We start from the raw sequence: 27,049 nt of genomic DNA on the forward strand, positions 1-27,049 counted from the left end.
CCTCAGTTTTGTGACATGCATTATCATCTGCAAAATATTGGTTTAGTTAAGCACATCTTCCAGGTATTGAGACACTTCATTCAGTTCAGTCGCTCAGTCGTGTCTGACTCTTGTGATACCATGAATCGCAGCACGCCAGGCCTCCCTGTCCATCACCAACTCCCGGAGTTCACTCAGACTCACGTCCATCAAGTCCGTGATGCCATCCATCCAGCCATCTCATCCTCTGTCGTCCCCTTCTCCTGCCCCCAGTCCCTCCCAGCAAAAGAGTCTTTTCCAATGAGTCAACTCTTCGCATGATGTGGCCAAATACTGGAGCTTCAGCTTTAGCCTCATTCCTTCCAAAGATATCCCAGGGCTGATCTCCTTCAGAATGGACTGGTTGGATGTCTTTGATCCAGCTCCGAGAGTCTTCTCCAACACCACAGTTCAAAAGCATCAATTCTTCGGCTCTCTGCCTTCTTCACAGTCCAACTCTCACATCCATACATGACCACAGGAAAAACCATAGCCTTGACTAGATGGACCTTAGTTGGCAAAGTAATGTCTCTGCTTTTGAATATGCTGTCTAGGTTGGTCATAACTTTTCTTCCAAGGAGTAAGCGTCTTTTAATTTCATGGCTGCTGTCACCATCTGCAGTGATGTTGGAGCCCCACAAAATAAAGTCTGACACTGTTTCCACTGTTTTCCCATCTATTTCCCATGAAGCGATGGGACCGGATGCCATGATCTTCGTTTTCTGAATGTTGAGCTTTAAGCCAACTTTTTCACTCTCCTCTCTTACTTTCATCAAGAGGCTTTTGAGTTCCTCTTCTCTTTCTGCCATAAGGGTGATGTCATCTGCATACCTGATGTTATTGAGATTTCTCCCAGAAATCTTGATTCCAGCTTGTGTTTCTTCCAGTCCAGCGTTTCTCATGATGTACTCTGCATATAAGTTAAATAAGCAGGGTGACAATATACAGCCTTGACATACTCCTTTTCCTATTTGGAACCAGTCTGCTGTTCCATGTCCAGTTCTAACTGTCGCTTCCTGACCAGCATACAGATTTCTCAGGAGGCAGGTCAGGTGGTCTGGTATTCCCATTGCTCTCAGAATTTTCCACAGTTTATTGTGATCCACACAGTCAAAGGCTTTGACATAGTCAATAAAGCAGAAATTGATGTTTTTTTGGAACTCTCTTGCTTTTTCCATGATCCAGCGGATGTTGGCAATTTGATCTCTGGTTCCTCTGCCTTTTCTAAAACTAGCTTGATCATCAGGAAGTTCACGGTGTTTCTTGACTTCCTACTTTTGCATTCCAGTCCCCTATAATGAAAAGGACATCTTTTTTTTGGTGATAGTTCTAAAAGGTCTTGTAGGTCTTCATAAAACCATTCAACTTTAGCTTCTTCTGTGTTACTAGTGGGGCATAGACTTGGATTACCGTGATATTGAATGGTTTCCCTTGGAGATGAACAGAGATCATTCTGTCGTTTTTGAGATTGCATCCAAGTACTGTATTTCAGACTCTTTTGTTGACCATGATGGCTACTCCATTTCTTCTGAGGGATTCCTGCCCGCAGTAGTAGATATAATGGTCATCTGAGGTAAATTCACCCATTCCAGTCCATTTTAGTTCGCTGATTCCTAGAATGTCGACGTTCACCCTTGCCATCTCGTTTGACCACTTCCAATTTGCCTTGATTCATGGACCTGACATTCCAGGTTCCTATGCAATATTGCTCTTTACAGCATTGGACCTTGCTTCTATCACCAGTCACATCCACAGCTGGGTATTGTTTTTGCTTTGGCTCCATCCCTTCATTCTTTCTGGAGTTATTTCTCCACTGATCTCCAGTAGCATGTTGGGCACCTGCTGACCTGGGGAGTTCCTCTTTCAGTATCCTATCATTTTACCTTTCATACCGTTCGTGGGGTTCTCAAGGCAAGAATACTGAAGTGGTTTGCCATTCCCTTCTCCAGTGGACCACGTTCTGTCAGACCTCTCCGCCATGACCTGCCCGTCGGGGATGCCCCACAGGCATGGCTTAGTTTCATTGAGTTAGAAAAGGCTGTGGTCCTAGCGTGATTAGATTGACTAGTTTTCTGTGAGTAAGGTTTCAATGTGTCTCCCCTCTGATGCCCTCTTGCAAAACCTACCATCTTACTTGGGTTTCTCTTACCTTGGGCTTGGGGTATCTCTTCATGGCTGCTCCAGCAAAGCGCAGCCGCTGCTCCTTACCTTGGATGAGGGGTATCTCCTTACCGCTGCCCTTCCTGAGCTTCAACGTGGGATAGCTCCTCGAGGCCCTCCTGTGCCCCCACAACCACCACTCCTTGGACGTGGTGTGGCTCTTCCCGGGCGCTGCCCCTGGCCTCGGAAGCGAGGTGACTCCTCCCGGCTGTCCCCACCAATCTCGGACGTGGAGTAGCTCCTAAAAAACAAATTTGTTAATAATATCACCACCAGTATAATCAGGAAAGCCTTTATACGTATGGGGACACTGTCTGGTTCACAGTGGCCGATATGTGTTTTCCAGGGTTCTGATTTTTTTTTTTTTTAATTTCAAATTTTGTCATTGGCGATAAACCTTGTAGGTTATTTTCTTAAAGCAACAAACTTACTTTTTTTTAAAAAACTGCTATATTGTCAAGTTCAAATGACTATAAATTGTCATGTTCTTTCCAGTAAAAATGATGTTCCATGATGATTGTGTAAGAGCTTTTCTTTGAGACAACCTCTTACTTTGGTAAGCAGAGGAAGTGTTTACATATGCTTCCTGTTTATCAAATAGAATATTAAAAAGGTGTACTCAGAGACTGAAATTTAATTAGGTATATCAGGACCAGCCCTAGGATGAAATGACTGAGGCACTTAGGGTACAAAACTTAAGAAGGTACTCTCTGAAAGTCCCTCGTTAAATTTTGCACCCTACAACATGCCTCACTTGCACTTTGGTCCTTGCCCTGAGATTAATAACTTTTACTGTCTCCATCGAAGACTTCTTGAGTGAAAGTGCATGAAAATGAAGAATATGCTGTTTTGCTAGGGACCACTGTCTTGATTTGTACTGAAACTACAGTTCTGCCCTTTTCCTCTTTACACTGTTGTTTTTGCATCATCATTAGAAATGTCAACACAATGAAAAAAAACGTTTAGTATTATTACAAAAGTAACTTTAACATTGGGCTTCCCTGGTGGTTCAGTGATAAAGAATCTGCTTGCCAATGCAGGAGACGTGGCTTTGATTCCTGGGTCAGGAAGATCCCCAGAGAGGGAAATGACAACCCACACCAGTTTCCTTCCCTGAAAAATTCCATGGGCAGAGGAGCCTGGTGGCTTGGAGTCCAGGGGGTCACAAAAGCATCAGACATGACTTCAAGACTAAACAAAAACAACAACTTTAATGTCACAGACTCCTGGGTTCTCAGACCATCTTTGAGAACTGTTGTATGTTCTGCTTTATTGTAATATTTTGATTAATGTTTCTCATTGATTTATTTGTTTTGGTACATGAAAGTGTTAGTTACTCAGTTGTGGTCAACTCTGTGACCCCCCACGGACTGTAGCCCACCAGGTTCCTCTGGCCATGGGGTTTTCCAGGCAAGAATACTGGAGTGGGTTGCCATTTCCTTCTCCAGGGGATTTTCCCAACCCAGGGATTAAACCTGCGTCTCCTGTGTCTCCTGCATTGCAGACAGATTCTTTACCCAAGTGAGCCACTGGGGAAGGTACATGAAACTTTTAAAAACCAATGTTACTGAACTTATAATAAGCCAGGGGGATTAGTAAAATTCTGAAAACTGCTTCTTTATGTTTTCCACAGGATTTGACTGTCAACATTTAAGCTACTTAGAAATGATACTGTGGTAGTTCTCATCTTCCTTGCACACTGAAATCATCTGGAGTCCTTTAAAACCACTGTGTAGGTCCCACTCTTAGAATTTAATTAGTTTGGGATGCTGATTGAACATTAGGATTTTCAAAAGCTCTCTAATTTATACTGATATGCAGCCAAGGTTGAGAATAGCTGGTTTACAGGGGATAAACATTCTTGATCAGCTGTTTACTCAAGTGCTTTCTACCTTATTTAAATCAAGTGTAATTTTAAAAAATGGCTTTTGAACTTCCCTGGTGATCCAGTGGTTAAGACTCTGCAGTTACACTGCAAAGGGTGTGGGTTTGATCTGTGGTTGTAGGACTGAGATCACCCAGTAAGCCATGCAGAGCAGCCCCCCCAAAAAATAGTCTTGACATTGTTCCTGGGACAAAGAGAGATTATATTATGATGCCAAGTGGTTTAAAAACAACTTGAAAAATAGCCTAAAGTTCTGTGGAAAAGTTTATGTAGGGATAAATATGTTAGCAATTTTTTTTAATGAGCCTGATAATTCTCATTGTATTATTGTGGCCTGTTATGTGTGGATCACTTACTAAGTTCTCAGAAGTTCAATTTATAGTTACTATTTAAATATTCACTGCATAGAAGACATTATATTAGTAATTGAGTAGAATAATATGACCATTTCTTAGAAAATGAAGTATAAAGGACTCTTAAGCACATTTTCCAGATGCTAATATTTTGTTTCATTTTTTTCTCAGAATTAACAGTTAAATATAAATATGGTATTATTCAAAAGATTTTTCTTTTTGTTTCTTTTAGAATTAAAGTTGGGAGAACTGCTTCATGATAAGCTGTAAGTATTTGTATCCTTTGAAGTAGCGTAGTGTAATATTTCTACTTTGGCTTGTGTGCAGTAGTATTCCTTGAAGTCTGAGTAAATTTACCTTTCAAAGCTGTAAGTATAACACTGATTATGTATTTTTTAACCTTGGTGAGCTCTTTTGAGACAGCTGACTTTAGTTGTGATGGGAAGTGGTTGTACCTACTGAAACTGTGACTTCTCGTCCTTTCCTTGAGAGTAGATGTACAGGATGTGAAATTTATTGAGAAAAGCTATTGGTTGCATTCACAACAAATTGTGGAAAATTCTTAAAGAGATGGGAATACCAGAATACGTTACCTGCCTTCTGAGAAATCTGAATGCAGATCAAGAAGCAACAGTTAGAACTGGACATGGAGCAACAGACTGCTTCCAAATTGGAAAAGAGTACGTCAAGGCTGTATATTGTCACCCTGCTTATTTAATTTATATACCATGTACATCATGGGAAATGCTGGACTGGATGAAGCACAAGCTGAAATCAAGACTGCCAGGAGAAATATCAATAACCTTAGATATGCAGATGACACCACTCTTCTGGCAGAAAGCAAAAAAGAACTAAAGAGCCTCTTGATGAAAGTGAAAGAGAGTGAAAAAGTTGGCTTAAAGCTCAACATTCAGATAACGAAGATCGTGGCATCTGGTCCCATCACTTCTTGGGAAATAGATGGGAAAACAGTGGAAACAGTGTCACACTTTATTTTTGGAGCTCCAAAATCACTGCAGATGGTGACTGCAGCCATGAGATTAAAAGACACTTACTCCTTGGAAGTAAAGTTATGACCAACTTAGATAGCATATTGAAAAGCAGAGACATTACTTGGCCAACAAAGGTCCATCTAGTTAAGGCTATGGTTTTTCCAGTGGTCATGTATGGATGTAAGAGTTGGACTGTGAAGAAAGCTGAGCGCTGAAGAATGGATGCTTTTGAACTGTGGTGTTGGAGCAGACTCTAGAGAGTCCTTTGGATAGCAAGGAGATCCAACCAGTCCATCCTAAAGGAAATCAGTCCTGAATAGTCATTGGAAGGACTGATGCTGAAGCTGAAACTCCAATACTTGGCCACCTGATGTGAAGAACTGATTCATTTGAAAAGACCCTGATGCTGGGAAAGATTGAAGATGGTAGGAGAAGGGGATGTTAGAGGACGAGATGGTTGGATGATATCACTGACTCAGTGGACATGAGTTTGAGTAAACTCTGGGAGTTGGTGATGGACCGGGAGACCTGGCATGCTGCAGTCCCTGGGGTCGCAAAGAGTCAGACACAAAGTGACTGAATTGAACTGATTGGTTGCATGCTACATGTGACAGGCTGGTTGATGACCAGAAACAGATGAGTACATGCCTAGATGAAAGTTGATTGAGAATCCCTAGGTAAATGAAAGGAAATGCTTATTTATATGTATATTCCCATAGACACTGTTTCATACTGCTATGGCCAGACTCAATTTTCAAGGTTGGAGGTATGAAATTTTAAACTAGTAAGTGGACCAAATTGGCCATTTGGTTAGGAGAAGTAGAATTTGAAATTTAGTTCTTCTAAGACTTTAGTGATATCAGTGTCATCTGAAAGAGTTTTTAAAACATAGGTTGCTGTGACCCACCCCCAGAGTTCCTTATTTAGTAGGTCTGGTGTGGGATCACAGAAGTTGCGTTTTCTGACAAGTTCCCAGGTGAGATTGATGCTGCTGATCTAGGGACCACACTTTGAGAACATCATAATTTGATGTCACTGGCAGTTATGTCACTGTGCTTTGCTGGAGCAGCCATGAAGAGATACCCCACGCCCAAGGTAAGAGAAACCTAAGTAAGATGGTAGGTATTGCAAGAGTGCATCAGAGGGCAGACACACTGAAACCATACTCACAGAAAACTAGTCAATCTAATCACACTAGGACCACAACCTTGCCTAACTCAATGAAACCAAGCCAAGCCTGCGGGGCAACCCAAGATGGGCGGGTCATGGTGGAGAGGTCTGACAGAGTGTGGTCTATTGGAGAAGGGAATGGCAAGCCACTTCAGTATTCTTGCCTTGAGAACCCCATGAACAGTATGAAAAGGCAAAATGATAGGATACCAAAAGAGGAACTCCCCAGGTCAGTAGGTGCCCAATATGCTACTGGAGATCAGTGGAGAAATAACTCCAGAAAGTTGTGGATGTGACTGGTGGTAGAAGGAAGATCCGATGCTGTAAAGAGCAATATTGCATAGGAACCTGGAATGTCAGGTCCATAAGGGTGAACGTCGACAGTCTAGGAATCAGCGAACTAAAATGGACTGGAATGGGTGAATTTAACCAGATGACCGTTATATCTACTACTGCGGGAAGGAATCCCCCAGAAGAAATGGAGTAGCCATCATGATCAACAAAAGAGTCTGAAATGCAGTACTTGGACGCAATCTCAAAAATGACAGAATGATCTCTGTTCATCTCCAAGGGAAACCATTCAATATCACGGTAATCCAAGTCTATGCCCCAGCTAGTAACACAGAAGAAGCTGAAGTTGAATGGTTTTATGAAGACCTACAAGACCTTTTAGAACTATCACCCAAAAAAGATGTCCTTTTCATTATAGGGGACTGGAATGCAAAAGTAGGAAGTCAAGAAACACCTGGACTAACAGGCAAATTTGGCCTTGGAATGTGGAATGAAGCAGGGCAAAGAGTAATAGAGTTTTGCCAAGAAAATGCACTGGTCATAGCAAACACCCTCTTCCAACAACACAAGAGAAGACTCCACACGTGGACATCACGAGATGGTCAACACCGAAATCAGATTGATTATATTCTTTGCAGCCAAAGATGGAGAAGCTCTATACAGTCAACAAAAACAAGACCAGGAGCTGGCTGTGGCTCAGATCATGAACTCCTTATTACCAAGTTCAGACTTAAATTGAAGAAAGTAGGGAAAACTGCTAGACCATTCAGGTATGACTGAAATCAAATCTGTTATGATTATACAGTGGAAGTGAGAAATAAATTTAAGGGCCTAGATCTGATAGATAGAGTGCCTGATAAACAATGGAATGACGTTTGTGACATTGTACAGGAGACAGGGATCAAGACCTTCGCCATGGAAAAGAAATGCAAAAAAAAGCAAAATGGCTCTCTGGGGAGGCCTTACAAATAGCTGTGAAGAGAGAGGCGAAAAAAAAAAAAAGAGAGGCGGAAAGCAAAGGAGAAAAGGAAAAATATAAGCATCTGAATGCAGAGTTTCAAAGAATAGCAAGAAGAGATAAGAAAGCCTTCTTTGGCAATCAGTGCAAAGAAATAGAGGAAAAGAACAGAATGGGAAAGACTAGAGATCTCTTCAAGAAAATTAGAAATACCGAGGGAACATTTCATGCAAAGATGGGCTCGATAAAGGACAGAAATGGTATGGACCTAAGAGAAGCAGAAGATATTAAGAAGAGGTGGCAAGAATACACAGAATAATGGTACAAAAAAGATCTTCATGACCCAGATAATCATGATGATGTGATCACTCATCTAGAGCCAGACATCTTGCAAAGTGAAGTCAAGTGGGCCTTAGAAAGCATCACTACGAACAAAGCTAGTGGAGGTGATGGAATTCCAGTTGAGCTGTTTCAAATCCTGAAAGATGATACTGTGAAAGTGTTGCACTCGATATGCCAGCAAATTTGGAAAACTCAGCAGTGGTCACAGGACTGGAAAAGGTCAGTTTTCATTCCAATTCCAAAGAAAGGCAATACCAAAGAATGCTCAAACTACCACACAATTCCACTCATCTCACATGCTAATAAAGTGATGCTCAAAATTCTCCAAGCTAGGCTTTAGCAATACGTGAACCGTGAACTTCCTGATGTTCAAGCTGGTTTTAGAAAAGGCAGAAGAACCAGAGATCAAATTGCCAGCATCCGCTGGATCATGGAAAAAGCAAGAGAGTTCCAAAAAAATATCAATTTCTGCTTTATTGACTATGCCAAAGCCTTTGACTGTGTGGATCACAACAAACTGTGGAAAATTCTGAAAGAGATGGGAATACCAGACCACCTAACCTGCCTCTTGAGAAATCTGTATGCAGGTCAGGAAGCGACAGTTAGAACTGGACATGGAACAGCAGACTGGTTCCAAATAGGAAAAGGAGTACGTCAAGGCTGTATATTGTCACCCTACTTATTTAACCTATATGCAGAGTACATCATGAGAAACGCTGGGCTGGAAGAAGCACAAGCTGGAATCAAGATTGCCAGGGAAATCTCAATAACATCAGGTATGCAGATGACACCACCCTTATGGCAGAAAGTGAAGAGGAACTAAAAAGCTTCTTGATGAAAGTCAAAGAGGAGAGTGAAAAAGTTGGCCTAAAGCTCAACATTCAGAAAATGAAGATCATGGCATCCTGTCCCATCGCTTCATGGGAAATAGATGGGGAAACAGTGGAAACAGTGTCAGACTTTATTTTTGTGGGCTCCAAAATCACTACAGATGGTGACTGCAGCCATGAAATTAAAAGACGCTTACTCCTTGGAAGAAAAGTTATGACCAACCTAGATAGTATATTCAAAAGCAGAGACATTACTTTGCCGACTAAGGTCCGTCTAGTCAAGGCTATGGTTTTTCCTGTGGTCATGTATGGATGTGAGAGTTGGACTGTGAAGAAGGCTGAGCACCAAAGAATTGATGTTTTTGAACTGTGGTGTTGGAGAACACTCTTGAGAGTCCCTTGTACTGCAAAGATATCCAACCAGTCCATTCTGAAGGAGATCAGTCCTGGGTGTTCTTTGGAAGGAATGATGCTAAAGCTGAAACTCCAGTACTTTGGCCACCCCATGCGAAGAGTTGACTCATTGGAAAAGACTGTGATGCTGGGAGGGATTGGGGGCAGGAGGAGAAGGGGACGACAGAGGATGAGATGGCTGGATGGCATCACGGACTTGATGGCCGTGAGTCTGAGTGAACTCCCGGAGATGGTGATCAACAGGGAGGCGTAGCGTGCTGCGATTCATGGGATCGAAAGAGTTGGACACGACTGAGCAACTGAGCTGAACTGGCCGTTACAGAAAGGATGTAATGAAATCAGACCATCAGCTAGTGCAGGAAGGAATGTGACTCGTGACTGTCGAATAGCATTTGAGAAGGATCACAAAAGGAACATAATCCTTTTCGTTTCCCCAGGGTTTTAGTCATTGAGCCCAGGGATCATGATTTACCAGCAGCCTGCCATGACCATCTCTTAAAATTGTATCCTTTAATCCATATCGTCTTTTAACTGTCACTTCCACCCCCTAGCATGTACAGTCTTCTAGCCGTCTATGTAATCTACCTATGTAATTTACTTCCTTGTTGTCTGTTTCCTTCCGCTAGAATGTGAGCTCCAGGAAGTGGTCAGATTTGTTTTCCTCCCTCATGTATCTCAAGTGCCTAGAACAGTACCTTGCAGGTAGTAGTAGGCACTGAGCATTTGTTGAATGAATGGAATAGTCAACTTGTTGCTGTTATAGTTTCTATGGCAGTGTTACTAATTAGACAAATATCTTATTGATCTAGGGTTTTAATTGAGCCCATAACTTTTCTTTAGTTGTTTTCATATAGTAATAAATGGATACTTTGTATTTTAACAGATTTAAACATTAGGGATGAAGTAAAAGTTCCCATGATACCGTTTCCCCGGCACAGTCTCTGTTCCTTGTCTGGAGATAGTCATTGTTAGAAAACTAGTTAGTTGTAGATGGGGATATACGGAGCAGTATTCAACTATGCAGTTTTGTGTAAATTGCTCGAGCATCTCCCAGGGTGTCTGGAGCCAGTCCACTGTGGATAGAAGGGGTTGACTGTATTGTACTGCAGATTTCTTTCCCATTCACTATATCGTGTATTCTCTCCATTTTAGTATGTAATAGTTCCACCTTGTTCATTTTTAAATTGCTTTTTATTTTATAAAATGACTATCATAATTTGTTCTATGGTATCCCTATTGATAGACTTTCAGATTGCAGCATTTATTGATAGCATGGGAAAATTGAGAAATTAAGTGTAAATTTAATTTATACAACCGCTTTATACATATACATGCACAGATAATTTTGAAGAAAGAACCCTAGAAATCAAATGAATGGATTTTAATGGAGTCAGCCAAATTTCCCTCACAAAAGGCTTTATCAGTTTACACACCAACAGTATATGAGAGTATGCTTACTTTTTAAAATTGTCCTTACTCCTACCCCCCAAAAGCCCTCGTTTTGTTTTGCATTACTTGATTACATTTTAATTTTTATTCATATTAATAGTTTATATTTTCTCTTTTAATTTTTCATTCATCTCCTTTGCCTACTTTTCTTGGGATTATTTGCCTTTTCATATTTTTATGAGTTGGGCTTCCCACGTGGCTCAGTGGTAAAGAATCCACCAGCCAATGTAGAAGATACAAGTTCGATCCCTGGGCCAGCAAGACCCACTGGAGAAAGAAATGGCAACCCACTTCTGCATTCTTGCCTGGGAAGTCTCATAGACAGAAGAGCCTGGCAGGCTGTAGTTGATGGGTTTGCAGAAGAATCGAACATGACTTAGTAACTAAAACAGCAACAAACATTTGTATGAATTAGTTATATTTTCTGGATACTAACTTTTTCAAAATAGCCTATATTGAAAGTATTTCTCCCAGATAATTGTCTGTATTTTAACTGACAAGATTATTGTTGCATGTAAGTTTTAAATATTTTACACAGCTGGAGTAACCCAACTTTTTTCTTCATAGCTTTGTAAATTATTGAAAAATTTTTGTTCATTTGTTTGTCTTCAGTTTAGAACTTAAATCTGCCTGGGGTTTGTTTTTAATTGTGTAAATCAAAGATTTCACTTTTTCATGGTAGTTAGCCACTTATCTTAATAGCATTGATTGACTGATGCACTGATTTTCCACTAATTGAAATTCCATGTTTATCTTCTGTAATTCTTACATGGAATTACATGGATTACATAAATCTGCATGGATTTAGATTGTTTTCTCTTGATCTGTGTATGCTAGAATGCCTTTAATACAGGTTTATAGTATCTGATCGGAGAAGGTAATGGCACCCCACTCCAGTACTCTTGCCTGGAAAATCCCACGGATGGAGGAGCCTGGTAGGCTGCAGTCCATGGGGTTGCTAGGAGTCAGACACAACTGAGCGACTTCCCTTTCACTTTCCACTTTCATGCATTGGAGAAGGAAATGGCAACCCACTCCAGTATTCTTGCCTGGAGAATCCCAAGGACGGAGGAGCCTGATGGGCTGCCGTCGATGGGGTCACACAGAGTCGAACATGACTGACGTGACTTAGCAGTAATCCATTGTATTAGGTTGGTGAAAAAGTAATTGCAGTTTCAGACCGTGAATTTTAAAGCATTATAACTCGGCTCAAACATATATCTTTATTCATGAAAATCGAAACCATTAAAATCAAAATATTTTTGCCAATGAGAAATAAGTTTATTTCTGTAGCATAAAATTCCGTGCTTTGGGATTTGGCAAACTTTTGGAAAGCCTCCTGCTGGTTGCAGAAGCATTTTCCCTGCAAAAAGTTGTAGAGATGGTTGAAGAAGTGGTAGTCAACTGGCAAGAGGTCAAATGAATATGGTGGATGAGGCAAAACTTTGTAGCCCGGTTCCTTCAACTTTTGAAGCATTGGTTGTGTGATGTGTGGTCAGGCATTGTGGAGAAAAAGTGGTCCCATTCTGTTGACCAGTGCTGGCTGCAGGTGTTGCAGTTTTCGATGCATCTCATCAGTTGGTTGAGCATGCTTCACAGATGCAATGGTTTCACTGGGATTCAGGAAGCGCTCGTGGATCAGGCTGGCAGCAGACTGCCAAACGGTGACCGTGACCTTTTTTTGGTACAGATTTGGCTTTGGAAAGTACTTTGGAGCTGCTTCTCAGTCCAGCCACTGAGCTGGTCATTGTTGAAAGTCGTATACAGTCGACTTTTTGAAGCACATGACAATCCGATCATTATTGTTGCACAGAATAAAAGGAGGTAACACTTAAGAATGCTGATTTTTTTTATTTTTGGTCAGCTCCTGAGGCACCCACTTTATTGAGCTTTTTCACCTTCCCAATTTGCTTCAAATGCCAAACCACCATAGCATGGTTGACGCTGAGCTCTTTGGGAACTTCTCCTGTAGTTGTAAGAGGATCAGCTTCGATGATGCTCTCAGTTGCTGGCTGTCAACTTCCAATGGCCGGCCACTGTGCTTCTCAACTTCAAGGCTCTCATCTCCTTTGCAAAACTTCTTGAACCACCACTGCACTGTACATCTATTATTAGTTAATGGGCCAACTGCGTTGTCGATGTTGCAAGTTGTCTCCTCTGCTTTACCATCCGTTTTGAACTCAAATAAGAAAATGGCTCAAATTTTCTTTTTGTCTTAACATCATTTCCCTAGTCTAAAATACATATAAACATTGAGTAATAAGTCATTAGCAAAAAAATGCAAAGTGAGAAGTGTGCATTAAAATGATGTATAACACAACCACATTTATTTAAGAATATTTTCTAGTATCAGCAAATTTCAGTAGCATTAGTTCAGTTCAGTTCAGTTCAGTTCAGTTCAGTTGCTCAGTCGTGTCTGACTCTTTGTGACTCCATGGACTGCAGTACGCCAGGCTTCCCTGTCCGTCACCAGTTCCCGGAGTTTACTTAGACTCATGTCCATTGAGTTGGTGATGCCATCCAACCTTGTCATTCTCTATTGTCCCCTTCTCCTCCCGCCTTCAATCTTTCCCAGCATCAGGGTCTTTTCTAGTGAGTCAGTTTTTCCCATTAGGTGGCCAAAGTATTGGAGTTGCAGCTTCAGCATCAGTCCTTCCAGTGACTATTCAGGACTGTTTTCCTTTAGGATGGACTGGTTGGATCTCCTTGCCGTCCAAGGGACTCTCAAGAGTCTGTTCTAACACCACAGTTCAAAAGCATCAATTCTTCAGCGCTCAGCTTTCTTCACAGTCCAACTCTCACATCCATACATGACCACTGGAAAAACCATAGCCTTGACTAAACGGACCTGTGTTGGCAAAGTAATGTCTCTGCATTTTAATATGCTGTTGAACTTTAAGCAGCAAAGTTCAACAATGCAAAACCACAATTACTTTTCCACCAAGCTAATATATGTACCACATGTTCTTTATTCATTTATCTGTCAGTAAATATGTAGGCTGTTTCCATATCTTGACTATTGTTACTAGTGCAGCTGTGAATAAAGGGCTGCCTGTATCTTTGAATTAAAGTTTTGTCTGGATATATCCCAGGAGTGGGGTTGCTGGGTTATAGGGTAATTCTGTTTTTATTTTTCTCAGGAACCTCCATACTGTTTTGCGTATTTACATACTTAGTTGGTGATGGACAGGGAGGCCTGGTATGCTGTGATTCATGGGGTCGCAAAGAGTCAGACACGCTGAGCGATTGAACTGAACTGATACCAACTTTCTTACATACTTGTTTACCATACTTACGTACCAATTTACATTCCCGCCAACAGTGCAGGAAGATTCCCTTTGTTTTATAGCCTCTATAGCATTTGTTTGTAGAGTTGTTAATGATGGCCATTCTGACTGGTGTGAGGTGGTATCTTGTAGTTTTCATTTGAACTTCACTAATTAGCAGTGTTGAACATCTTTTTCATTTGCCTATTGGCCATTTGTATTTCTTCTTTGTAGAAATGTTTAAGTAGGTCTTCTGCCCATTTTTCAGTTGGATAGTTTTTATTGTTGTTGAAATGTATAAGCTGTTTGTATTTTGGAAATTAAGCCCTTGTTTGCATCATTTGCAAATATTATTTCCCATTCGGTAGGTTGTCTTTTTGTTTTGTTGATGTTTTGTTTCATTTTGTTTATGGTTTCCTTTGCTGTGGAAAAGCTTGTAAGTTTGATTGGATCCCATTTGTTTATTTTTCTTAATATCTTACTGCTGCTACTTTTCTGAGAGAAATGATGTAGTGTAACAAGATAGATCTCTTTTATTTTCTTAGTAATCTATTGGCTTAGACTAAGCAAATTAGAAAGTCATTAGCTTGATGGCCAGTCATACTTTTCTTTTAGGTTCTTCGTTTTTCATATCTCAATTAAAGATATACTAACTATTTAGGCCATACTGTATCACAGCTAATAAGCCACTAATACCAGACCATCAGGATTTCTTTGTTTTTTTCCTTATGTAATTGCCAAAACTTTGGGCGTTATAAACGGTGATGTGCCAGATTTTTAGACTTTCAAGATGTAAAAAAAATGAAAAATACCTCCAAGTTACAGTTGATAATGATTATTCCAAACATACCTTTCTAAGTGTTAAGTAAAGAAGGCAAAATGAAATCCATTGCTGATCAGTTGATCTCTTTTTTCCCCAAAATTTTCTAATGTGCAGATTTTTTGAAGAAAGAACGAAAAACAGCTTTTCTTTTAATTCTTTTCCTATAGTGCATGTAAAATGATTTGAATGACAAGTACATGGAAGGAATTTTATGTTAAAGGATTATTTAATTGAAATGGAAGTGATAGCAAGTTGTAGAGACTACCTAAAATAGGGTAGTTATTTGAAGTATTCAGTACTGAAATGATTTTTGTATCATTGTGGGAATCTGGATAAGCTTATTGGTTCAAATATAATTTGTAGAGTCAATTTTTTTTTATTGCAGATTTGGTCTTTTTGAAGCCATGTCTGCCATTGAGATGATGGATCCCAAGATGGATGCTGGCATGATTGGAAACCAAGTTAATCGAAAAGTTCTCAATTTTGAACAAGCTATCAAGGTCGTTACCATTGTGCCTTTTGTGTTTTATTATTTGTTATTCATATGTTAAAACATTTTGATTAATAATGGAAATCAAGCCTAGTATATCAGATTTTCTTAAATGCATCTCGAGTATGTAAACAAGTTAGTTAGCTGTCTGTGGAAGTTTTAACAAAGGTCTCATTAAAAGCTTATTCTAAATTTGTATATGCATGCATTTTTTAAGATTAATATTTGAAAGTGTTTTGAGTATAAATACCAAGGTAATTGATTAAAGATTAAATTTTAAGTATAAATATATTAAGTAAAATGCTTGTGGAAGTGAACTAGAAATTTACTCAATGAGAATTGATTTAGAAGTTCATTCATAGTTGCCTCAGAGCTTAATTTTGCATATTTTTTGAAGAAAGATATGTTAAATAAGTGGAAACTGTTAAAAAATTTGTGACATATATCAGTTTAAGGAAAATTAAAAAAAATTTTTTTCTTTGTAAATAGTTTCAGTTCATTAGAATGCTTCATATTTATTAATGTTCGAAATGAATTTTAACTGTGCTTTTAAAATATTTGCTAGTTTGACTCATTTTTTAATAAAGGCCTTTATTCTATTTCAAATTAGACTTTTATTTCTAATATTGAAGACCTATTGAGATACATTATTTTTAAGAATACAGAGTTAATTTGGCCCCTTAGTTTTATCAGATGATCGAGATAGAGTTTTTTTAGAATTTATACTTTAAAATATTTACTGTACATAGTAACCATACATTTTTAAAAAGCTTATATGTCATATTTCCCCTTTCTTTTAGGATGGCACCATAAAAATTAAAGACCTCACCTTACCTGAATTGATAGGGATAATGGATACATGCTTTTGCTGTTTGGTAAGAGTTAAGATAGCACTATTTGTTAAATTTAGAACTGTGGCTTACTTGAATTTCAGTTTGACAGTATATACACCATCACTGAATATGAAATATATATAATTCTTGGCCTAGTAAGATGTATTATTAGGTTAAGTTATGCTCTGCTGCCGCTGCTGCTAAGTCACATCAGTCATGTCGGACTCTGTGCAACCCCATAGATGACAGCCCACTAGGCTCCTCCGTCCCTGGGATTCTCCAGGCAAGAACGCTGGAGTGGGTTGCCATTTCCTTCTCCAGTGCGTGAAAGTGAAAAGTGAAAGTGAAGTTGCTCAGCCATGTCCGACTCTTAGCAACCCTATGGACTGTAGCCTACTAGGCTCCTCTGTCCATGGGATTTCCCAGGCAAGAGTACTGGAGTGGGGTGCCATTACCTTTTCCGAAGTTATGCTCTAGGAAGCAGCTGTTTTATCTTTTCATCTGGGTGACTTTAGATTCTCATTTTCTGGAAGGATATTTTCTTTCCAGGAAAGATAATAATATACAGCCATTATCCAAAGTACCTTTTCTATTCTCAAGGTACACAGAAAAACAAATCTGTAATTGAAAGATTCTGTAAGTAAGCATTAAATTTAACCACAGAGAGTTTTGGATTGGCTTTGAAGAAATTTTTTTCCTAATTTAGGGAAAATTGAAATAAACTGGCCATTTTATACTATGAGGAAATTTTATTTATTTATATATGTATATTGGATAGATTGTCTTCCCTAGACAGTGTGGTTTAATTATGGGAAAACTCTCATTTGTACTGCTCTTCTCCCCCACCCCACCCCCACTTTCTGAGTGTCCCTTTCTTTTTTAAAGTTGATATTAAATCATTGTCTTTAGACATAATGTTAAATTTCTTCATTTGTGTGTCTGGTAAAATACTCATTGATTACCAGTGTGTATGAAATATTTCTGTTATGTGTTTTATGTGTATATTTTTTACTTTGGTCTTTTACATAAGCTCTGTGAGCGCTCTGGTATCATTCTTATCTGTTTGCCTACTATTTGCCTAGGGTTACGTTGCTAGAAAGGGGCATAGTGAGAATCCTGATCCTTCTTCCTCCAAAGCTCTTTCCCTCAGAAATATTTTTCTTATTCTTGGACCATTTGTAATTGTAGTAGAATGGGCTAAAAGGGGGCAAGATGGAGAATTTGTGTCAAAGTTGAGGAACAATTCTATGAGAGTATTGGAGTTGTATCTAAGTTTGGACTTTAATAGGCAGACAGTTTTTAGTCTGGAGAGTCTTCTGCACACTAGTAATACAAAATATGCATCTTAATTAGAGCAGTTATCTCATTTTGTAATGTAGTAGTTTTCTTGCTCTATTGCAGAATTCTTAGACTAAGTATAAATTATAACAGAATAAACATGGGCAAATTATTTATGCTATTTCTTTATATGTAACATGAGAAAAACACCACCTTTCTCAAAGTGTTAGGGAAAAAATGAGATAAGATACATGCAGAATACCTAGCATAGTACTCAAATATCATAGATTACTCAGTTTTGGTTGCAGTTCTTCTGGCTTCTAGCTCAGGGTACTTGGCCCATGGTACTCAGTAGAATAGTGTTGAATGATTATTTTTGTGCTTCAGAATGATCCTTATTGGAAGTATTGAAGTAGAGATGGGAGGCAGGAAAACAGTTGGCTAGTTTCTTGTGGTAATCTAGGTGTGATATGAATCTCTTGACTGGATTAGTAGTAGTTGGGATGAAAAAGAAGAGTTGAATGAGTGGCTAAGAACCTGGTTGGCTCTAAAATTGTGAATTCCTTAATTTCATGGGTTTTTATTTACTACATTGTAATAGAATTAATAGTGTTTGGATATGAAGTAAGGAGGCGCTCTAATTTCATCTCTAAATATTTTGCAAACTAAATAATATAATAAAAGTGCTTCCCATATCTGTAACTTTTGGGTAATCATATTTTTAATTCTTGAAAGACTTTGGTCAGTGAAAGTGGATTCAGACTCTTCTCTCTTCTGATCTTCCTTTTAATCTTCTTTTAAATCTTGTGATTAATCATATTTATTTGGGCCTGTGTCTGGCCTTTGACTGTTGAATCAGACTTTTCAGACTTGTGCATTTCTTTTATTTCTTTATAGATAACGTGGTTAGAAGGCCATTCCTTGGCACAGACAGTATTTACGTGCCTTTACATTCATAATCCAGATTTTATAGAAGATCCTGCCATGAAAGCTTTTGCTCTGGGTATCTTGAAAATCTGTGACATTGCAAGGGAAAAAGTAAATAAAGCTGCTGTTTTTGAAGAGGTAAGATTTTGTTATTTAAGAATTCCTGAAACTCATTGGCCACCTTCATCTTAATATGTATTCTGTCAGTACCATTCATTGAATATTCATTATGTACAGAGGTACTTATTCTGGGGATTCACAAAGAAAATAGAAGAGATAAGTTTGTCCCTTAGGTCTCTTATAAATTATAACATAAAAGTTAATTTCAGTCTTTGGAGGAAGGAAAAGGAAAACAGAAGTTATGAAGAATAGTTTAGAGTATAAACTTTTTCTTCCACTTAGTACCTCAAACTGAGGAAGTGTTTTACATTTTAGTGGTAGAAAGATTTTTCCATTTATCATTTAAAAAAATGATTATAGACACTATATTTTAAGGGGAGATGTGATAGCATTTGAAACTAAGTTATTTCTGTTTCTTTCATTTGTTGAAACCGTTGTTTCTTTTTCACACTGTTACTGATCCAGAATAAATATCTTAGGCTCCAGCAATGGTTCAGTGTAAAGCTTTTCTAAATTTACATTATATATGTGAGAATAATAGCTAAGTATAATGAGTTCTACATTTAAATGTATGGCTTATGAGTTGTTTATGAAATACTGGGTATTTCTTAAACACTCATTGGTTATTTAGCTATGTATTTGAATTGATATGGGTAGGAAATCTTATCCATTTGGATGGAATTTTAAAAAAGATTAGTTTGAGTTAAAAAATGAGAAGAGACACAAATTATTTTAAGTATTACTAAAAGGACATTAAAAATCAGTGGGACAGAGAAAGGGTTTATTTACCAAATAGTTCTGGAATAATTGGTTGGCACCCTTGAAACTTACTTTATCAGCATTTTACATTTGCCTTAGTCCATTTGTGTTGCCATAACAGAATACCGTAGCCTGGGACGGCTTATGAACAATTATTTATTTCTCATCATTCTGGAGGCTGAGAAATCTAGGATCAAGGCATCAGCAGATTTGGTGCCTGGTGAGGGCCTGCTTCCTGGTTCCTCTTTTAACCATGGCCTCATAGTTGGCAGAAGGAGGGATGGGGAGTTCTCCGGAGTCTCTTTTACAAGGACACTAATTTCATTTATGAGGGTCCCACCCTCATGGACCTTCTGAAGGCTCCATCACCCAGCACTATCACATAGGAGGTTAGGTTTCAACATATAAATTTTAAGGGGACACAGTCTGTTGCAGTTGGGCAGTATGTCTTAAGTTTCAGTCTGTAGGTTCCCTCTCTTTTTTATTTTTTTAAGCCTTGCAACTCGTCGTTAAAGAACTCTCCCAAAGGCTCCACCTCAGTTGCTATCACATTGGACATTAGAACTTCACATATGAATTTGGGAGTGGGAGAGGGACACAAACATTCAGTTTACAACATCAAAGTAAATTGTAGAGAGATAAAAATGTTTTAGATATAAAAAAGTTGCTTAAAAATCATAAGGCAGTTTATAGAAATAAAATGGCCAAGTGTAAGATGTTTAACTTCGTTTTAGAAATGCAAATTAAAACTGAGATACCATTTTTTTACTTACAATAGGCACTGACATGCTAGGGGGATGTGTGTGTGTGTGTGTGTGTGTGTGTAGGATATGAATAGTTATTGTTTTCCTTTTTTATTTTAACTTTAAAAAATTTTAGTTTACTTGGAAATGTTTTCCAGATAACAGCAGTTAACAGTGATAGCACCAAGAACACTCGGATTCAGCTGCTGTTAACCTGTCATGTCATTTTTTACTTTTTCTCTCATGTATGTATGTATATATGTATCTTTTTCTGAACCATTGGCGAGTGAGCTGTGTACATTCTTATCTCCTCTGAGGCTTCCCTGGTGGCTGAGAGATTAAAGCGTCTGCCTGCAATGCAGGAGACCTGGGTTCAGTCCCTGGGTTGGGAATATCCCCTGGAGAAGGAAATGGCAAGCCACTCCAGTATTCTTGCCTGGAGAATCCCATGGAGGGACGAGCCTGCTAGGCTACAGGCCACAGGATTGCAAAGAGTCAGACAGGACTGACCTATTTCACTTCACTTCCCTTCACTGAGACACGTCAATATGCACCTTGTAAGGAAAAGGACACACTAATACACAACTACAGCACAATGATCAACTCCAGCAAATCTGTGATACCAGTCCACTACCTACCCATATTCTTTTTCTGTCAGTTGACTTAGTAACGTCCTTAGTGTTTTTTCCCTACAGTGTGGGATCCAGTCTAGGATCATGTCCTACATCTAGTTGCATTATCTCTTTAGTGTCCTTTAATTTACAACAGTTGCTCATCCTTTGTCTCTAATGACCTTGGTATTTTTGGAAAACACAGCCCTCTCCTGCTTTCCCTTATTTATTTATTTATTTATTTTATTTTAATTTTTTCTTCTTTTTTTTTTTCTCGCTTTTTTTTAAATTTTTTTTTTAAATTTTAAAATCTTTAATTCTTACATGTGTTCCCAAACATGAACCCCCCTCCCACCTCCCTCCCCAGAACATCTCTGTGGGTCATCCCCATGCACCAGCCCCAAGCATGCTGTATCCTGCGTCAGACATAGACTGGCGATTCAATTCTTACATGATAGTATACATGATCCATTCTCCCAAATCATCCCACCCTCTCCCTCTCCCTCTGAGTCCAGAAGTCCGTTATACACAGCTGTGTCTTTTTTCCTGTCTTGCATACAGGGTCGTCATTACCATCTTTCTAAATTCCATATATATGTGTTAGTATACTGTATTGGTGTTTTTCTTTCTGGCTTACTTCACTCTGTATAATCGGCTCCAGTTTCATCCATCTCATCAGAACTGATTCAAATGAATTCTTTTTAATGGCTGAGTAATACTCCATTGTGTATATGTACCACAGCTTTCTTATCCATTCATCTGCTGATGGACATCTAGGTTGTTTCCATGTCCTGGCTATTATAAACAGTGCTGCGATGAACATTGGGGTACATGTGTCTCTTTCAATTCTGGTTTTCTCAGTGTGTATGCCCAGCAGTGTGCTTTCCCTTATTTAATAGAATGTTCCTTATTTGGGGCTTGTCTACTCTTTCCTCATGATTAGATTTATATTATGCAGTCCTGGCTGGAATATGACATGAGTAATACTGTGTCCTTTTTATGGTTTCATATCTGAGACATAGAGTGTCCATTTGTCCCTCTGTGGTAATGTGACTTTATCACCATCAAGGTGCTTTCTGACTACTGTATGGTTACTTTAAAAAAAAAATTATTTTATTGATGTATAGTTTATTTACATTGCTGTGTCAATTTCTGCTACACATCATAGTGATGCAGTTACAAAGTTACACATGTATATACACATTTTTCATATTATTTTCCTTTATGGATTACTACAGGATATTGAATATAGTTCCCTGTGCTAGACAATAGGACTTTGTTGTTTATCTATCCTGTGTATAATAGTTTGCATCTGCTAATCCCACCCTCCCAGTCCATCCCTCCCCTGCCCTCCTTGGCAACCATGAGACTGTTTTCTATGTCTGTGAGTTTGTTTCTCTTTCTTATATAATTTCATTTGTGTCATATCTGAGATTTCACATATAAGTGACATCATTTGGCATTTGTCTTTTCTGATTTACTTCACTTGGTTAGATAATCTCTAGGTCCATGCATGTTGTTGCAAATGGTATTTCATTCTTTTTTATGGCTGAGTAGTATTCCATTGTGGGTGTGGGTGTGGGTGTGGGTGTGTACACAGACATACACACACACACTACATCTTCTTTATCCATTCATCTGTCAATGGATATTTATGTTGTTTCCATGTCTTAGCCATTGTAAATAGTGCTGCAGTGAGCATTGGGGTGCCTGTGTGTTTTGAATTATAGTTTTGTCCAGATATATGGCCAGGAGTGGGATTGCAGGATCACATGGGAACTCTGCTTTTAGTTTTTTTGAGAAGCCTCCATAATATTTTCCATAGTGCCTGCACCAGTTCACATTTCTGTGGTTACTGTTTTTAACCTTGTGTACATAGTAAGCAATATGTAGGAAAACTGTTTAAGATCACATAAATATCCTGCTTATTAAAAATCTCTCCGTATATATGTAGTATCCATTCATGGTACTTGCTTGGACTAATCTTAGTGTGTTGACTTTAAAATGATGATTTTGAATTCCAGCACTCTTTCCACATTTATTAGTTTGGACAGGATTGCACTATAAACAAAGATTCATGCTTTTTTGATGGGAGTGTAAATTCTACAACTTTTTGAAAGAGTAATTTGGTACTCTCTATGATTGAAAATGCTTGTCTTGTTTCATCAGTTTTAGGAATTTAGCCTATAAATACATTCAAGCTTATCCCCAAAGATCTATGTTCAAGGACATTAGTTGTAGTGTTTGTAGTAACTAAAGTCTGGAAACTAATGACCATCAGTACAAGACATTAAATGACACTACCCTCATACTGCCAAGTAAGTGTTTTGCACCCTTTACAAAGGAGGGGGTAGGCTTACTTATACAAATTAGATCTCCAAATTAATGTAAAGTATGTTTGGTATAGAAAGCATGTGTAGCTTGCTACCATTTTTGCTCTTTTTAAGAAAGAGATAGTTATCTTCTACAGAGTATATACTTATTTGTATTGTTGTAATTTTTATTATACATCTGTATTACTTTCTAAGTAAACAAAAAAAATTTTATAATTTTTTTACTTCAAATTTCTGGATGAAGGACTTACTAAGAGATGAAAGAAATCCTAAAGAAAAGGACTAATAGGGAAAAAGCTGATCGAAAAACATCTTAGGAAAAATACAGGAAAAAAAAATCAAGTTTTGGTGTATTAAAATCCCATTCAAATAAAGGTGAGAGTAAAACCCAAATGTATAAATAGCAGTAAAATAAATAGCTTATTCATAGAGGAAGATTATCAAATGATCATAACATTTAAAAAATTCAGGCTCAGTGTAATCCAAGAAAATCTAAGTAATAATTAGTTCACTTTTCATCTACACAGTATTTAAGAATATATATATATATTTTTTACTAGCGAGAGTATGCATTAACATAACTGCTTTGGAAAACAATTGAGCAGTGTATATATCAAAAGTTTTAAGCTTATTGATACCATTTAAACTAGTTAGTTCACCTTTAGAACTCAGCCTTAAAGAAATTATTAGGCATATGGACACTTATTGCCCAAATACATTAATCAGAGTTTTTAATAGTGAAAATTGGTGTTGATCAAAACACAATCATTAGGGTTATGGTTGAAATAAACTGTGTTTACTGTATCATATAAAGATTATGTGTAATGAATATAGAGAGATGACAGTATTTAATATCATGGGAAAATGCATACTTTAAAAAGTTAAGAAGGCAGCACACAATGTAACCAATTATGTAAAACTAAAACTGGAGAAACAAAAGTTAGTTCCTAGGCTGGAAAGATATTTTTCTTGTTTTGCTAAACTTTTCAGATAGTCCAGATGAATTTGTCTCAGTTTGGAAATTTAAAAAAAGTTGATTGCCTAGTAAAATCCTTTAGAGGCCTAGTAATGAAAAAATATGAATGACTTAAAATGAACAAATAATTTGTTTGAAATGGATGCTTCTGAAGTTCCTGATGATTATGTGTTATGTCTCTGCTTAGTTTTTACTCCTGAACTGGAGACATTCTCATTTGCCCAAAGAAGTTTCTTTTAATATGTTGCTCACGTGCAAAATGGGAACCACAGTTCACCGATCAAATGGCTTTTTTTCTGTCTTGCAAAATGACGTCTTTAGTGTAATCTTTGATTACTTTTTTTTTTAACCTCCTACATCCAGATTGTTTTACCTTGCAAACGTCTTGAATCTGGTCACTGTTTTTCCTTCTCTATAGCCCACAAAGTGTATAATGAAAAATTACAGTGCTCTCCTCTTTCTTTATCCATTCATAATAATCAATTCTTTAGCTTTTTCCTACAGTTTCCATATTTCTGTTTAATAGGCTAATATTTTAGTTTTTAGGTTTAAGAATTTATCATCCTTTAGTGTATAGCATCAAATTTTTAGTGTATACTTAGCATTCGTATATTACCTTCTCCCTCACTCCAAATAATAATTCAGCTTATGGTTAAATCATTCAGTACAGATATTATTGTGACTGTATAAATATTAATGACAGATGAGCCAGAGTAGTGTATGCTTCTTTTACTCATACAAATTTTTTTTTTCTTAAAGGAGTAACTACTGTTTCTTTTGAGTTTGCTTAGTTTTCTATGTATTTCTCCTTAAGTCCTTTCCCATTATTATTAAACTATCAGATAATCTGTATATTTCATCATGTATATATACATCTATATATACATCCAGTAATATACGATTTTTTTTTTAATATTCTTCTTTGTTCTCTAGCTGGGTCATTTGATTTCTAGGCGCCCTGCGTGGCTATCATCCCAGGTTTCTCTGTGTTGTTCTTCTGGGAATTCCATTTCCCTCTCTTTTTGTTAGATCCCTGGTTACCTGGATCTTATGCCTGTATTGTTCGTAGTTTATAACCTTGCTTGTTCAGTGCCTCCAGTTTCTTTGGGGAGACAGGGAGGGAATTTTTCTTTGAGACCTTGTATGTCTGAAAATGTTTTCCCTACCCTTTCACCTCGTTGATGGTGGGGCTATAGTAGACTTCTAGGCTGGAAAATAATTTTCCTCTGATTTTGAAGGCAATATTCCACTGATTTATAATCCCAGTGTTACCATCCTGATTCTTGACTCCTGTTTTCTCTTTGGAATCACTTAGGATTTATCTTTTTAGTGACCATACCTTAGACTTAGTCTTTGTCACCCGTTATGATCTTTGAAGCTTGAAGCATGCCACCACCTGTTTCTAAATTATTTGTGTTCTGATTCCTGCGGTTCTTCACTCCTACTTGGAATAATGGAAAGGATAGAAGTGCCTTTTAGCAATGTGGTAAACACTATGAAAGTTCATATTTATACATGTACAGTTTGAGAATCCTATTTGATGTCCATGTAGAAATAAGAGTATAAGCTTCATCCAGAGGCTACATTTATAGCTCTGTAATACAACCTGAGACTTAAAAGACCCAGTCCTGTGAGGCATACAATTCTACTGAGTTCTTTGAGACTAGGATATTTGTTTGTGCTTCATTCTCTTTGTAAGGTTTAGTGTTTGACATCAATTGCATGCTTACTGATGTTTTTGTTGAGTCCGGAAATTTCTCTACAGTTCTGGCCACTGCTGTGAATGTCTATTATTCCATTATATTAGGCTTTTATATACATTTTATAAGAACTATAATATGGCAGAAATACTCCTTTATTAGAGCTTTTAATTTCTTAGCCAAAATCAGCCAGATGACCTTAAACTCTTCATAGTGGATCCAGCAAATGACTTAATTTGCTAATATCTCAGCGGTGTTTTAAATTATTTTGAGAGTGGGAACCCGTATTTGGATCATTTTTTTCTTTACAGTGGGTTGAAGTGGGAATGTGGTTCTGCTGGCACTTTGAGTAATTCCGTTTGAAAAGCTTAGCTTTTGTACCCTAACAGTGTGTAAAAAGACACATAATAATTTTTGAAGAATCTTGTCTAAATTTTGCAAGCTTGTCATCAAATGGTAATTGTTATGTATTTATTGTTCACCTGTAAATGTGAGAATTCTTTGTAGGTGGGAGTAATTTGTAATATTATCGTAAGCATTGTTTTGCAGATGAACATATTAAATGCAAGTATGTTTAAATAGCCTAAGGATAAACAGTTGAAATTAAGGGGATAGAGATAGCATTAGAATGTGGTGTTTTCATGGTATAACTATAAAGAAAGTTGGATGAATGATAGCAATATTTGAGGTGACATTCTATTACCATTTCCTTTTAGCAAATAGTGATTTTGTAAGAGAAAAACAGTAAAAGGTTTTGCTATTATTCAAGGGCCTAATTATTGCTTTTCTATGTAGGAAGATTTTCAGTCAATGACTTATGGATTTAAAATGGCTAACAGTGTGACAGATCTTCGAGTTACAGGTAAAACCATTTATAATGGTAATTCACAAGTTTTACATTTGAATTTGTTTGCTCTTAAAATCATTGTCTCTATTTCTAGGCATGCTAAAAGATGTGGAGGATGACATGCAAAGAAGAGTAAAGGTATGTTTTCTTTCTCTTTTCTTTAGTATAAGATATTTATATTCTTCTAAATGTCAGGTTAACTTTAGCTAATTACAGGTAGCTAGTAAGCTGATTACAAATAGCTAGGTAACACTACCGAGTTCCTTTATGTATGCTATACCTTTTTTTGGTAATGAGTTTGAAGACTACTGGAGTGGTTTCTGATGAATTAATATTACTTTCAAGTACTCAAAATTTAACCATTTCAAGTTTTTTCAATTTTTTACCACTGTTTTAGAATTTTAGTATGCTGTTTTAAGAATAGCATAAGATGCTAGAGTTTTAAATTCCTCAAAGGTAAGGATTATCTTCTTCACCTTTG

At 37.7% G+C, this 27,049-nt stretch overlaps 1 protein-coding gene across 2 annotated transcripts in view; it reads left to right on the forward strand.

Annotated features, from left to right (window-relative positions):
* The window catches only part of NAA35 (N-alpha-acetyltransferase 35, NatC auxiliary subunit), a 94,862-nt gene that overhangs the window by 12,750 nt on the left and 55,063 nt on the right, over positions 1-27,049 (forward strand). For both annotated transcript variants that reach the window (XM_068973884.1, XM_068973885.1), the window contains 6 exons: positions 4,649-4,682; positions 15,337-15,451; positions 16,242-16,316; positions 18,450-18,617; positions 26,517-26,583; positions 26,663-26,706. In XM_068973884.1, coding sequence (XP_068829985.1) covers positions 4,649-4,682; positions 15,337-15,451; positions 16,242-16,316; positions 18,450-18,617; positions 26,517-26,583; positions 26,663-26,706 — 503 coding nt within the window. The remainder of the gene's footprint in view (positions 1-4,648; positions 4,683-15,336; positions 15,452-16,241; positions 16,317-18,449; positions 18,618-26,516; positions 26,584-26,662; positions 26,707-27,049) is intronic.

Source organism: Capricornis sumatraensis, chromosome 6 (genome assembly GCF_032405125.1).
Source record: "Capricornis sumatraensis isolate serow.1 chromosome 6, serow.2, whole genome shotgun sequence".
Lineage (NCBI taxonomy): Eukaryota > Metazoa > Chordata > Mammalia > Artiodactyla > Bovidae > Capricornis > Capricornis sumatraensis.